The sequence below is a fragment of the Bacillus rossius genome, chromosome 10 (assembly GCF_032445375.1).
Source record: "Bacillus rossius redtenbacheri isolate Brsri chromosome 10, Brsri_v3, whole genome shotgun sequence".
NCBI lineage: Eukaryota > Metazoa > Arthropoda > Insecta > Phasmatodea > Bacillidae > Bacillus > Bacillus rossius.
Window position 1 is genome coordinate 21,029,979 of NC_086337.1, and position 15,035 is coordinate 21,045,013.

Below are 15,035 nucleotides of genomic sequence, written 5' to 3' on the forward strand. Positions count from 1 at the left end.
TGTGAGTAAAATATGACTGCTTTGTATTGCTACTGGCTCAAAAATTTATTTTTGATATTTTATTTCCTTGTTTCAAGCATTTAGTTTTGGTTGATTTGTTTCATAATTAGTTTAGTAACAGATGCACTAACAAAATGTTTGTTGTCAATGTTGCCATGCCTGTGTAGTGCAGTAGTTAACATGAAACCATAGATGAATATAAAACCACCTCCATGACTGCAGTTATTGTTTAAATTAAACTTCAGTTTTTATAGGTGAAATGCTGAAATATGTTCAAAGAAAATTGTGTCAGTACAGTTTAACATTATTTCATACTCATTATAGTTATACTGTATTACATCGCCAACTTTTTTCACTTCATAGCATCAACTGATACAAGGGATATAATGCAGCACCGGTGCAATGAATACCGTCCAAAATGTCTGTTCATGATCAAATGATACTATGTGTACTATCCCATCATCAATAATCTGAGTTTAATGAAAATTGTTGTGTTTGTACTCGCATAGATTCTTTCTGCGGTAATATCCATGACCTTCGTTGTTTACTGTCTTTTATATCACAAAATGTGGGTTCATAATCAGCCCGTGGGTCTCAACCCCAAAACCAAAGGGAGAGAAAAATAATTTCACTACAAAGCCTAAAATGTTCAATAAGCCCATTTTCAAAACATGTGTGACCCTAATCCAAATACCAAAGTTTCCAAATTATGACTGGGCCTCACCTGCTGTGTTGGATTTCAAAAAATTGACCTATTTCAGAATTGTATAAAGAAGCATTTTTAAAATAGGACTATAGAATTTAATTTCATGTATTACCCAGCTTTAGAAACATAAAAAATTAACTTCTAATGGTTAACCATACACACAATTAGTCAATTACGAATACTGCAGCTATATAATGAGCAGCACACATTGATACTGGCATCTAGAGACAATTACAACAAAACTTAATGTATCCACCCAATGATAATGTGACTCACTATAATGGTACCCCAAACATTTTGATTGTGAATCTAGGGAAAAAAAAGTGGAGACACACACAGCAATTGAAAATTCTTTTAATTAGTACATTTATACAGTATTTACAAAAGATTTCTGGTGCCACTCTCATAAGGAGTGATTTTCATTACCTCTCTCAAAACAGCAACTGGCAGTTAGAAAAAATTCAAGTTCCACGGCTGCAGTTAAAAAGCTGCAACAGTGATAGACTGGGAGCATGAAGGAGGGGAGGGGGCTTGGGAAGCTAGCAGCCCGTGACAAGGAGGTGAGGGCTGCACCCCAAGATAAGGCCACTTTCTCACCCTTCCTTCCTTCATTTCAGAGTGTTATTGTCTCATGTCACACCCATGCCAAGGTAAATTATGTTATTTTCCGGCAGTGCGTGTCGTTTTACAAACAAAGCTGTCCCCATCACTGTGCCTGCTAGAAGCTCTCTTAATTCACATTCTCCCAGCAGCCAGATGTAAGTTGGCCATTATGAGACTCCCAATTTTAGTTTTGGTAATAACTAATAATCATCATATTTTTCAGTAAATACAGTAATACATATGCAAAGCTTAAAAATTGAAAAATCCAGAGAAATAGTCTAATACAAAATTTATACAAAAACCCAATGTAGCAGGCAGACTGATTACCAAGTATGTCCACTAAATATCTCCACATACGCTTGCTACAAATGACTAACATTGGCGTTCCTTAGCAGATTAACTCTTTGTACAATGCCTCATCATCAATAGGCATCCAGGAGTTAACTCTAATAGTCTCCAGTAAAAGACACAAACAGAACTTTTATATGTAATTTTTTCATTGGCAAAATCATATACTGTACTTTTGTTTTCTCCAGAAAAAACCAATATAAATGTTTGCACTGTTAAATTCCAGGTTAGCCCAGAATCGTAATAAGACACTTTAAACACTTGAAAAAGTTTATATTTATATAAGATGATTTTGAAGTTTTGTTTTTAAGTCCGTCTTATTGCCAATGCTTATAACAGGTTCAGATGATTTTCCACACATTCACTGTAGGCTTAGCTTGTCACGGGATTAAAAAAATTTAACGTCCCTTTGTATATATGTTTAACATATCCCCCGGATATGTCCCGGGAGGGTGAAATTGGTCACCTTGGGCCGATGCCGACACCTGTCATAGTTCCTAATTAATTAAATGTCCAAAAAAAAAGTAAACACACTGCCTGGCCCCAACCAACAGGCGTGAAATTCTCTATTCGCAACTCAGCTCAACTTTTCCGTGAGCTGCCGATGATACGGCCGCAAGCAGTGACGTTTGAGCGACAACTAACTGAACCACGAAGTTGTCTTCCTATACAAAGGTGAAAACAAAGGGGGAGGCAACCCCGTGTCAACTGACCAATTACAATACAGAATGAGATATATGACCATACAAAGAGAAATAACTGGAACAACATTTTTCTCTGAAAGTCTGAAAAGACACATCACACCACCTCAATGTTAGCTCTGATTGGCTGGCGAGGTAGCATCCAGCGAAAATTTTCGTTCATTGCGGCACAGCCACGCGCCCACTAATCTGAGGCGAGAAATAACTTACAGGCGGCAGAGTGTCGCGCCCGTATCTTCCTTTCCTTTTAAACCTTCTAGAATGTTCTAGAAAATTTACAGTCTTACTGCCCAGAACATGTTTTAAAATTTCAAAAAAATGTAATTAATATACATGTTAATTTAAATGATCAAGGAAATTATAGTGAAAAAAAATTATAATAAAACACACTACACTAAGATTTATAAAAAAAATTAACACTAATTAATAATATATATTTAAGCAAATACAAAATACATTAAATACCCATACATAATAAAAGAAACATGAGTATAAATTAATTATGAAACATTAATAAATCATCAACCTCACACATTCTCAGTCAGTGTTATTGGTAGCAGGGGGCAGGAATTACGCTACGTTCATCACTACTTCCTTACACTGTCATAGTCACAATGTTTCATAGTGTGTTCAACATTGTGAAATCTGTTTACATAGTCAAAAGGGCTAAAACTATACAAAACATATTGTTTCTTACATCTTACTGAGACCCTTCACAGACAGAATTCAGCCTTACATGACACAAAAAACATCTCCCTAGCGTATACACTAAATATTTAATAACATTTCCCTAACTTTTATCTAACCACCAAAATTTAAAATATCCCTGGCTATTTTTTTTTAATAATAAACATACTTTAGAATTTTCGAAATGAAATAAAGAAAATACAGCCTCCACCATCCCCAAAGCTAATTTAGTTCTCTTTACATTTTTTTTATTTCAGACAAAAACTTGCATAGTACATCATTTTACAGTGTGTACGACTATGCAGCAAAACACAATCTGGAGGGGAAAAAAAGGCTTTCACAGTCTAAGTGTTGGCAGACTAGACCATGACATTTTATCCTAACATTATATCACTGGGCAATTTCCATCACTTTTACCAGATTTCAGGTAAATTCCCCGACTTTCTAGAATGTGGACAACTTGCGGCTCTGTTTAAAAATACTTGACAAAGACTTAATTCACATTCACAATAAAAATAAAGTTACTCTTAGGATTTTAAATAATCCACTATAAATATTAATGTTAAAATTCAATGTTACAAGAAACGTTCCTTGCAGATGATCATATATTATCCTTTCAATGCTATAATTACCTATACTGTTTATATCACGGGTCGGTCAATTGTTTGCTTTGTCCTATTATATTTTGTATTTTTCTATTTGAAGTCTGTATTTCTACTTATATTTTTATTTGTATTTTTGTTATTGTTGTCTTGTCTGTTGTGCACATCCATGAAACTCATCCTGAGTATAAATAAATTAAAAAATTAAAAATAATAAAACATGCATAACACATTTGAGAAAGACTTCCATTTTAACATTGCTCTAGTTCTTACCATTATTATTTTAAGCTTATATAAAAATTTAGTTACTATTACTAAATATACATTTTTTTTTTTCACTCCACAGGCAAATCTTATTATTGTGTTACTGTACATAGCGAAACACAACATACGTACCTGTGACAGAATCAATAGTTTATACAGTAGTTCGCTGTCCAGAGTCTCCTCCTTCAAGCTTTCCTCAGACTCGACTAAAGGCAGGATTGTATCGCATAAGTAAGGAACTAACATCCGCAGCGTCTCCTTACCGTTTACCTGTGGAACATAAACCAAATATGAAATGGGGTCTTTAATCAACATTTCTTTTATTTTAAAGGATATTTTACACAAAACTTCGATCATGCACAAAGGCTGGGTGAATATTATTTTGTTGAAAAGTGAATTTTTACATGAGATGTTAACATTAAAATAGTATTTAGCTCAATGTGAAGGCAAGAGAGGGTTCAGAGCTTGGAAACAAATATTTCTCATTGCAGTTTATCAGTAACATCATTCACCTTGAATGTTGTGAGGTTTTCTGTTATTGTCAACTCCCTATTATCCGCGGGTGGGTTATCCGCATTGAGATTTAACCGCATCACATATTAAAAAAATTTTTTTTTTAATATGTATTCATTTAAGTACAAAAACTTTTGTAAAGTTAGGTCATGAATCACGATTAAAAAAAACATTAAATCTGATAAAATAACAAACTGTATTTTAGTTAAGCAATCTTACTAATTTTTATTTTTTTTTTTAATTCTTAACTATTCTTGACAGCTGCCTATTTATTACTCAAGTCACAACGTCTGTTTCATCATAGATACATAACATACTGTAAGATGACTCTAACAATACCTAAAATGGAACAGTTAAAAAACGATATCACACAAAAGCTAATTTTATTTCTCTGGTTAAAAGACACCAAAAGGCTACATGTTAATATTTGTTTCCATAAACACTTATAAACAGTCATTACTACAATTTATAAGTAACTACAAACAAAATAAAATCTTTTAAAAAAATGAATTGATATAATCATTATGAGTGTCAAGTAAAAAAAAAAATCACACTATTTACTCTACACTGTCCAAATTAAATAATTTAAAATAAGTAAATAAAGAATACAAACCCTCGCGAAAACCCGGCATACAGAAGCACAGAACTGCCCGGCAACGTTTGACTCCAGAATTCGACTTGTTACAAATGAGTGGAGTTTCTTCAGAGCACTCTAAATGAAAAAAATAAAAAAGAATTCTCACAAGCACACACAAAAGTTTGGTACTATCGGAGAGTCAGCTAGTGCACGAATATGTCACTAACCACAAAGCTTCCAAATATATGCTATAAAACATAACTTATGAAAACTGCTACTTATATCTACTATTAATGAATGCACAAATCAGTCAAAAACCTTAAATTTGTTGTATTTGATGACCTGCCCTAAATTATTTGATATTCCTCTATAAGAGTTACCCATAAACATTCTTCCTCTTTGCACTTAATTAGAACTGATCTGAGGATGAACTAGATTCAACAGATTTTAACTATATTGATTTCATAAACAGGATAATAAAATTAACTCGATATTAAAAAAATAATAATGAAAAAATTACTGTTTACTCTCTTGTTGACACCGAGGTAATTAACAACTGATGAAGAGTGAAACAGTGAAATGGAGCAATGACAGAGCGTAATGTATGGTAAAAAACACTAATACACCCAGAAAACCCACAGGCTAAATGCAGTGTCCATGTTTCCCACTTGTGAAAAATCCGGTGAGAACCTGCAGGGTATCGGAGATGGTTGATCTAACAACTCAAAATAATATTCATAAATGTTAAAATTATCATCAGTTTACAACAGATATATGTAATTAAATAGTGTTAATTCGCGCAGACTGCTGTGGCGCGCAGTGTAGCAACGCTGTTGGATGACCGAGATAAAAAAGGTCTGCACCAGTTTTGTTTACGCGCTCCGATTCCTACCCCTCTCCCGTGAGTCATCTGGCTGGCGCAGCGCTGTCTTGTCTGCTGTACAGTCGCAGTCAATAATGAATTTTTATCAGTCGTGCGCGCAAGATGTCTACTTCCAAACGTAAACGAGTTGTTTTAACAATTGAACAAAAACTGCAGGTATTAAATAAACTGGAATGTTGACAGTGATTGCATCACCGAATGGTTTGAAGTGGACTGTACTCTGCCAGGCTACAAGATGTTGAGCGACACGCGCCCAAGGTCACACGGGAGAAACAGATGACAGTGCTCTTGACGATAGTGATGGTGACCTGATTCCACAGAAGCGTATTACACACTGAGCAGCTCTGGAATGGGCTGATAATTTGCTGGATTATTTAGAGCAGGAAGATGATACACTATTGTCAGACAAACTTACCTAAAGAAAAATTCATAGCGCGACTAGAAGAAAAGAAAGCACATCGCAAAAACAAAAGTCTACTACAGATTGTTTTCAATCAAAGTAGCCTGTATTGTTTAGCGTACATAACAGCTGTACAGTAGAATGTACCCCTATTACACCTATGTACATGCATTTATGTTTACATATTTGCCAATTGTATTTGTGTAGGCCTAAAGAATTTTTGCATGTTTAATATGTGTGAGTATTTTTGTCTGTTTTTTAATGCTTTAAAATGTCTATAAATTAACATTCTATCTTTCCCTCAATTCTTGTTTACATTACATATTCATATGCACATACCGACATACGTATACGACCATACGTGTTTGTATAAACATACTCAAGACAAACACGTGGGCTAATGGTCCGAGATTTTTTCACCTGAAGCATTTTACTTAAATGCACTCGACTGTACCTCATTTCTTATTCCAAACGGCCGGAAAGTCAAAAGAAAATTGCCGTGTGTGCACCAATCGTAAGTAAAATGAATGTCTATGTAATGTTTATTTGACAGTAATGTGATGTGAAAGTGCATTATGTATCTACCCCACACAGTTTGTTCGTTTGTGTTACTGCATCTGTTATATTTTTTTCTTACATAACTACAAAGACATTGAACAACTGCATAAATTAGTACGTACAATTTCATATAATGATATACTAATACTGTACGTATGTATACTGGCACATAGTAGTACATAATTTACTCGTATTATTCACTGTAACACATTATCGTACTTCCGATTGCCTTCCGTCGCGGCCGTGGTCGTTTACACGATAAGGGGGGTGGGAACTGACTGTTTTTGTTTACATTGCGCGGTAAAAAAATGGTTAAAGTGTATTATCCGGCGTTTTGGGTTAACCGCGGCCTCGGCCCCCTTCATTACAGCAGATAATCGAGAGTTGACTGTATTGTGTGATCAGCAAGAGGTGAAGAGGGAAATGTCCTATCAGGAGGTGATACCTGCGAGTGAAGGCCTGGCGAGCCAATCGGGTGCGACGAGCGATAGTTGGGGGCTGTATTGCGGTGCGGTGTGGGTGAGTGTGCGAAGGAAGCAGACAGAGACAGACAGAAGAGCGAGCCATTGTCGAGCCAAGTTCCAATGGAAAGTCTTAATGTTTCAATCACCAGTGTAAGACTAATTGTTGTGGACAGAGATCTTGAATGTATTAATTAAATTTAAGGTGTAGACATTAGTAATAAATAAAACTGAACCAATTAATTTGATTATACCTAACCAACCCAGATTTCCACCACATATTACTCTTAACAATATGTTAGCAAAAAACACTAACCTTAAATATTTCAGGAGAGGTTTGGGAGAGAAGTGTGTTAATGGTTGAAGATAGTGAATTCTCAACCACACTTTCAAGTTTACTGCGTTTCTCCTCATCACGCTCGAGCCGCGTAGCTTCAAACGAGCTGTTCTCTATCATCATGAAACAACGGTCTAGGAACTGCAAGACAAAGTCTTCGAAATCAGCGGTTGCAGCGCACACTACCTCTTCTTCCTGCACAGAAACCAATTACAGAAATCATACTTCATGCTAGTCTAAAGACGGTAAAACTAAGTACTCTAAAAGATTTTCCTCATTTCTCCATCCAACAAAAAAATTTCTATCTCAATCAATCTTGCAAGATAACTGCATACAAATACTTGTCTAAACACTTGTCAAACACACAAAACATGTCAAATTGACTAAATAATATTTGCTTTATACTTAAAAATGATATTGTGACCATGTGAATCGGTGAATGACTGTCAACATATAGTTGAACTTTGAATCATTCAATCGGTACACATTTGATTCGTTGATTGATTCTGTTATATTTAATGAATGGTGAAAACAAATGGTTTTTCAACTAGGCATGAATTAATAATTAAAATACAGACTTGTTTTCACACAGACACAAGGGAACAACACTGTTATTACAAGTTACTAATACAATTCAATCTGCCAATTTCCCTGTGTTTTCCAGGTTTTTAAGACACCTTTCCAATTCCATAATTTTTTTTCCCGTTTTCCACATTCCACTGTCTTAAGGAACCCTGAACTATGGGCCATAATTAATTTGCCAAGGCTTGGGCAGCAGCCCGCCGCTTGACATAAACGTACAATCAAATCCAAATTTCAATATGAAAATTATACTTTGCAATTGCTATAGACGTGAACTGTGGGTTTACTAATATAATTATCAGTTTCGTGTCATATCAATTTTATCACAAAACAAAATTGCATATATCATGGGAACAAGAGAGAAAAGGATTTTTTTATCAATACGTACTTACATCTTCATAAGAACAAACTTTGTAAAGAATAATCATAAAATAAATATTATTATTATTATCTATTTATATGTAACTTATACAGTATTCAACAAATGAGTATGTGACATAAAACCACCTCGGATATTGTGCATCATGCTGACTACGAATGGTAACTACGAAGGGCGGCCACCAGGAGCTCACCTCCGTGAGGTCCTGCCAGTGTCGCGGGGCCATGGAAGAGTCCACGAAAGGCACCATGGAGGCGAACGTGGCCACGAAGTGCAGGGTGACAAGACACTTCCTGCAGTCGTTGGGGTCTATCCCGGGCAGCGTGGCCAGGAGCAGGGGCACCACGTGCGTGGGGCCCTCCTTGTGGCCCAGGCGCTGCCCGCAGACCATGGGCCGGGCCACCGCGACCACGCACTGCATGGCCGACGTCAGCTTGTGCGGCTCCGTCATGCTTCCCAGGTTCGTGTACATCCTGCGGGCACCGCACTCCAGGTCCGGCCAACCTCTCACTTCCACTTCCCACCCATCACTCCAGGCACATCATTGGATAGTTTCTCACTATGAGGTAAAGTCATTAACGTCCCCGACTACCCATATAAGAAGAAACCACAAGTTTCGAAAATGCTCAAGACATCAGAGTGGTGTCTGTTTAAGAATGTTTAAGAACAGAATTTAAGAATGTAATTAGGTACACAAGTAAGTTCTGTTTCTGTATTTTGTTTTCAAACTGTACTCTTAAGCGAGTGAAAATAACTAAAATGCATGTTTTCAGAGTAATTTTTAAACATGAAACACCCTATACAGATTACAGATTCTTCAAAGTACTTAAGCGACTTGTTTTTAAACTTTTATATTTATTTCTCCGCCTCTAACATTATGTTTGCAGCACAAATTCCATACATTTCTTACGCGACGAGAGGACTTTGCGCCAGTTTACAGTCTTGAACTTATAAGGCGACACTACGCTAGAAGCATCACCAAGAATCGCACTTATCATCCGGCCTCACTAACACAGATACATCACTGACTAGGTGGGCCCCTTAAGTAAATCACGAAGATAATTAAAAAAATTAATTATTATAGTAATGATCACTTCAAACTATTCTTATTTTTTAGTATATTCTGTTTGGACTTGTAAATATTGTGTGTAATTTAGTGTATAGTGTTTGAAACATTTGAATTTTGAACTTCCCGCACTGCTTGCTAGCAGCGCCAAGTTTTTCAAGTTGGCTGCCTGCCAAGGCAGGTAGCCCTGCAGCTTCCGGCAACAAAGCAACAGAACCATCATGGCGGTAAGTTGTGCTATCGTGCACGCTTGCTGCCAATCGAGTTGTTTGCGAGTGAATCGTTATTAATTGTTTCGTTTTATATGGATTTTACAGTCTCGTATGTCTCTAGATAAAACATATTCTCCACCCATATTTATGCACCCATCCCATTGTTTTATCAATGCCCCAATACCAGCTGCATAAAATTCTTTGAGTTGCTGTCTCAGCCACATTAGGATACTCTGATATTCTGTCACACTGTAACGGGTATTTCTTCACCGTTACCTTTTGCTCCACAACATAGAAGAGTTACGTCACACCCTCATTTGAAGCAATCAGCTTTGCTTTTGAACTGTGAGTGCGGCTTAGCAACCCAGGGAGCTTGAGTGAGGTAATACAAGGTTCTCATTCATTTGACTGTTACACAGCCACAGAAGTTTCGCCTGTGGATTATACTTGCTGCACAGCTTCCTCAAGCGGAGTAAAGAATATTATGGTTAATAATGATTGTTGCACCATGACAGTGTATAAACCCCAGTTTTTACAGAGACAGGATAGAGGGGTTTCGACGCACAAAGAGACGACACAGCCACTACGAGAGAGCAAAGCTCTTCATTACGGCCCCCGTGACTGCAGACTGAAAGACGATATCACCATTGAGGTAAGCCCTGTCACCAGGAACCATAGCCATGGCATTGACATGATGTCACCTATACCAGGGTCTTGGGTTCAAGTCCTGAGTTACCAAGTGAATACTTGCAGTGCTGCAGACACGTCACTTACCAGTGCCACGACCGGTCGGGTGACACAGCACACATATAACTATGCTCTTCACATAGCTTCAAGTGAGTGCTGAGATATTTTGATTAAACAGTTTATACTTACTTGTGGAAATATATGTTTATTAAAAACCAGCATTGGGTAGTTATTTATGCACATATTCAACCACACAGTACAATATTATTTTTTTAACCCAAAATTAACATGAGACACAGTACATTTTTTTACACTAAAAATCAGCATACAATTAATGACCCATACACGGGTAAATACGATACTGCTGACGCTGACGGGACATGAAGGTCAACGAGTTCGCAGTTTCCCAGAGTTGCAGCGAGCGAGGACACAAAGTTCTTCACCCACTGGTGTAGCAATATGTCCCTAACAAGGACGGCAAGAACTGAAGAGTGACCCCAAAACAAGGCAGTTATAAACTGCAACAGTTACCGCAGTTCCGGCGGTGTTTACAGTAGCATCCAAGCTAAAGAATAGACAGTGCTCAACAATTTAAATAAGAGTTATCGTGTGAATGTTTCTAAGCTGCATCTAAAGTACAGTTGTACAGAGAGTCTGTCCCTTAGATTTTAACTGCATGTTATTTCCTAATTGGAATTAATACTTTAACTGTCCATGGTACGATATAATTTTTGGTAACGTATATATTTGAGTAAATGTTAAGTTGGAATTTTTGGTCCCACAGTTTATGTTTTACGAATTTTTCATTTGTGTGGGTGTGCTAGTTCTTTTAATCCATATTGCTCATGGCATAATTCTTTGTGTTCACAGTTAAACAAATATGAAGGTCATGTGGACAACTTTGTGGAGTCATCAGTTGGCGTGCCAGATCCGCAACACACAAATACCGTAATCACTCGCGTAATGTCCGCAGTAATTTGACCACATTTTTGGCCAAAAAAAAAAATGGGGTGCGGACATTATGCGAGGAAAAATAAAAAATACAAAATTTTGTGTCTTAATTATTACTAAAAAGGCACAAAACGTATCTAAAATCAATTTGGATTTCACTAGCTAGGTATTTTAAAAGAATATTGCTGCGGGATCGCTTGCAAACAACCCGGCTTAGACCATGTTTACTTTGCTGTAATTGCCACCGGTAACTGTCTCGCACCCGCCGGAACATTAAAAAAAATACGCGCTACACTGAAATAAGTGTGGTTACGTGTGCCTTATTAATGTGATTAATATGTGATGGATTAAAACGGCTATTAACGGCACAGCTGCAATATTTTAGCCGTACCATATCCTTACGTGCGGCGCGTAGGGAACCAGCGAGCTGGCAACAGCGCAGTGACTCACCAGTTCCACATCTGCTGCGCTCTGTACTCCCCCCCCCCCTCTCCCGATAATCTGATGGCCTTCGTGACGTAGAGAAGGAGGAAGGGGAAGGAAACATTTAGAGCGTGAGAATGGCCGAGGGAGGGATTCCAACCAAATGTAAACAAAGAGGGGTTCTGTTCTGTCCAGACACGTAAAACAGGGTACACACTAATTAAAGTTGACGTTTCTTTTACGCTGCGCTGCGTGTCTTACCTCAACAGAAAACAAGACTGATCCACGCCGTGTTGCATTTGTTGACTGCAACTGTTCTTTTATTTTCCGCCACTGACGAACACTTTTTTCGTGCACTTCAAACTCCCTTTCAGCAGCCCTGTTCCCATGCTCTTCAGCATAACGAACAACTCTTAATTTAAACCGCGCAGTGAAGGATTTATATTTACCCATTCTGTACTCTACACTACAAAACTCGACGCGAAACTCATGCCTTGAACTTGCGTGCGTGTTGGTCAGCTGTGTTTACCGTTACCGTGCTTTGTTCAGTTCAACGAATTTCCCCACCCTTTCAGGACAGGAGAGAAAGGAGAGGTCAAGGTCACGGCCTTGTTTACAGAGCCGTCAACTTTCCATTCGTACTGCGTCCTTTAGGGATGGCCAAAGTTGTGTTGCCCGCCGTAGACGACTGGTGCGGACATTATGCGAATTTTAAATTTTTTCTTTTAAGGATATATCAATAAAGGGTGCGGACATTATGCGAGGGCGGACATTATGAGAGTGAATACGGTATTCACCTATGTTTAATGAATTCCGCAATTTTTATTCTATACCTCGTGAAGTATGTTAATAATTTCTATTTGTAAGGAGATTCAGGCCCTGTCATCTTGGATTTTTCCATCTTTTTGTTATAATTCTCAGTCTGAACTATTTATCCCAATTTTTGGTACGTGAATGCATAAATAGCTTCCAGATCTTCTCAACCTTGTTGCAACCACATGTTTACTAACAGGCTCTAGTCTGTAAGAGCCGTGAGGAAATAAATATTATTTCACGAGGGTGACTACAACTGTCATGAATAATCACACCAGTTCACAAGTGTTGGCTTCAACAAGCAGCCAAAGCTAAGCTTTATTCCAAGCGGTATCAACTTATTTGAAATTGCAAGATGGCGAGGGCTGATCCCCTTTAACTAGTGTATTGTTCTGTAACTATTGTATTGTCACATATCCTGTCCCGTTCTCTAGAGAATACAAACACTGAGCACCATTGCCATTTTGAAACCATTTTCCCTCATATAAACAAGGAGTGCAAAAACTTATTTGCACCAAGGAGCATTTTTTTTAGTATACATCATGCAGGCCAACATGATATGCAGCTAGTCAAAATCAGTTAGCACAGATTTAAATAATTATATTTCAATTTGTTGCTGGTAATGACTGATTGTAATGCAAAAATATTTAAATTAAGAAATGAATGTAGTTTGGACAGAAAGAGTTTTTTTTCCACCTGTATTCCCATGCACACTGTAAAATTCCATGTATTTGATAATAGAATAAACATGGAATAAGTGTTTTACATAAATTTCAATAGGCACTGAACAACCCTCAGAGGGTTGCAAGTGGCCCATGAGCTGTCAGTTCGACACACCTACCATAAACCATGGCGATTTCATTCTCTAATTTCTCTGAATTGTATGGTGCGCACCCATCTATAGTGACATCATCAATGAGACATAAAACCATAAAATAAATTAACAACCAATTAAAATACTAATACATGTAACATTAATTAAAGAGTTTCACCTCCTATATACCAGGAACGTCTTGAGGATGCAAACTGTACCCCGTGATACTAAATTGTGCTAAAGTATTTGAAATCATCTCGTTTGAGTGTAGAGTGCTCGAATGATAAAATTCTTTCGTATCTTTATGAGACATGTTGCTCCACCACCCCCTTCCCCATCAATTAAAAATTGTTTTAAGTTTTAGGCTGATGAGTTTTAAACATCGACACACGTCATTCCTGGTGGAATAAACTGAAAACAGAACAGGCCACGACGCTCACCGGTCGACCACTTGCGGCACGATGAGGCCGGGCCGCAGCATCGCCAGGTTGAGCAGGGCCTCCGAGACGTCGGTGCTGCCCAGGCGGGAGAACATGGCGCGCATGGCGACGGGAGCCATCGACTCCACGAAGCGCGTGATGTCGTCCTCCGTCAGTTTGTGGCTGTCCGGGACAGGGGTCTGCCACCTCAGCTTCTTGATGCGCTCGCTGCAACACGCGTTCACATAACGTTATGCTCACACTTTTTTTTATATTGTACTAACTACTTCAACAGTCCTTAAACTTTAATATAAAGAAACATGTAACAGTCATGCCACTTAGTTACAGTTACAGAAGGACACATCTACAACATAAACAAGCTATAAAATGAAGCCTTCGAATTGAATGTACATCACATTAGGTCTATCAATTTGTTCTTTGGATGATTCAATGAGTTAAGATTTTATTTACCGTATTAACCTAAATATAAGGTGACAATTCTTAGCAAAACTGTGCAAACTAAAAGTGGGGGTCTCATAATCGCAAACATGCATCTAGCTTAGTTGGAAAACTACACGCTGCCTATGAACTGCATCACTCATGCCACTTTAGTCCGGGGCTTCCTGAGCCTCTGCACATGAGAGATGCAGGAAGAAGGAGCAGTGCAAATGGAGCTTGTCACTGGCTGCTGGTAAAGGCAGGGCAGTCACTGCTTTCTGAACAGCCCGCTTTTAGAACTACAGTCATCTATTCTAAATGCAACCAAGTGTTCCAAAAGAGACCATGTAAATCACTCTACTGACTGACAAAAATGGCACCAGTAAAGGTTTAGTAAATATAGAATACATTTACTAATTTCAATAATTTTCAAGTGCTATATACGTACTTGAATTGTGATTTCGAATCCGTAAAGTCTTTTTCATAAACTAATAATAAAAAGGTTTAAAGTCGCATTGTATTCAGAGTCGTGTAATTTTAGGGTAAATACGCTATATCACTATTTGGACATATGCACTGTATGTCGTAAAGAAAAACTGAAGAATGAATGG

General features: G+C 37.7%; 1 protein-coding gene across 3 annotated transcripts in view; it reads right to left on the bottom strand.

Annotated features, from left to right (window-relative positions):
* Positions 1–15,035, bottom strand: part of LOC134535818 (proteasome activator complex subunit 4B-like) — a 119,504-nt gene that overhangs the window by 86,755 nt on the left and 17,714 nt on the right. For all 3 annotated transcript variants that reach the window (XM_063375110.1, XM_063375109.1, XM_063375111.1), the window contains 5 exons: positions 14,008–14,214; positions 8,795–9,074; positions 7,620–7,835; positions 5,038–5,136; positions 4,044–4,181 (listed from right to left, as the gene is read on the bottom strand). In XM_063375110.1, the coding sequence (XP_063231180.1) occupies positions 4,044–4,181; positions 5,038–5,136; positions 7,620–7,835; positions 8,795–9,074; positions 14,008–14,214 (940 nt within the window). The remainder of the gene's footprint in view (positions 1–4,043; positions 4,182–5,037; positions 5,137–7,619; positions 7,836–8,794; positions 9,075–14,007; positions 14,215–15,035) is intronic.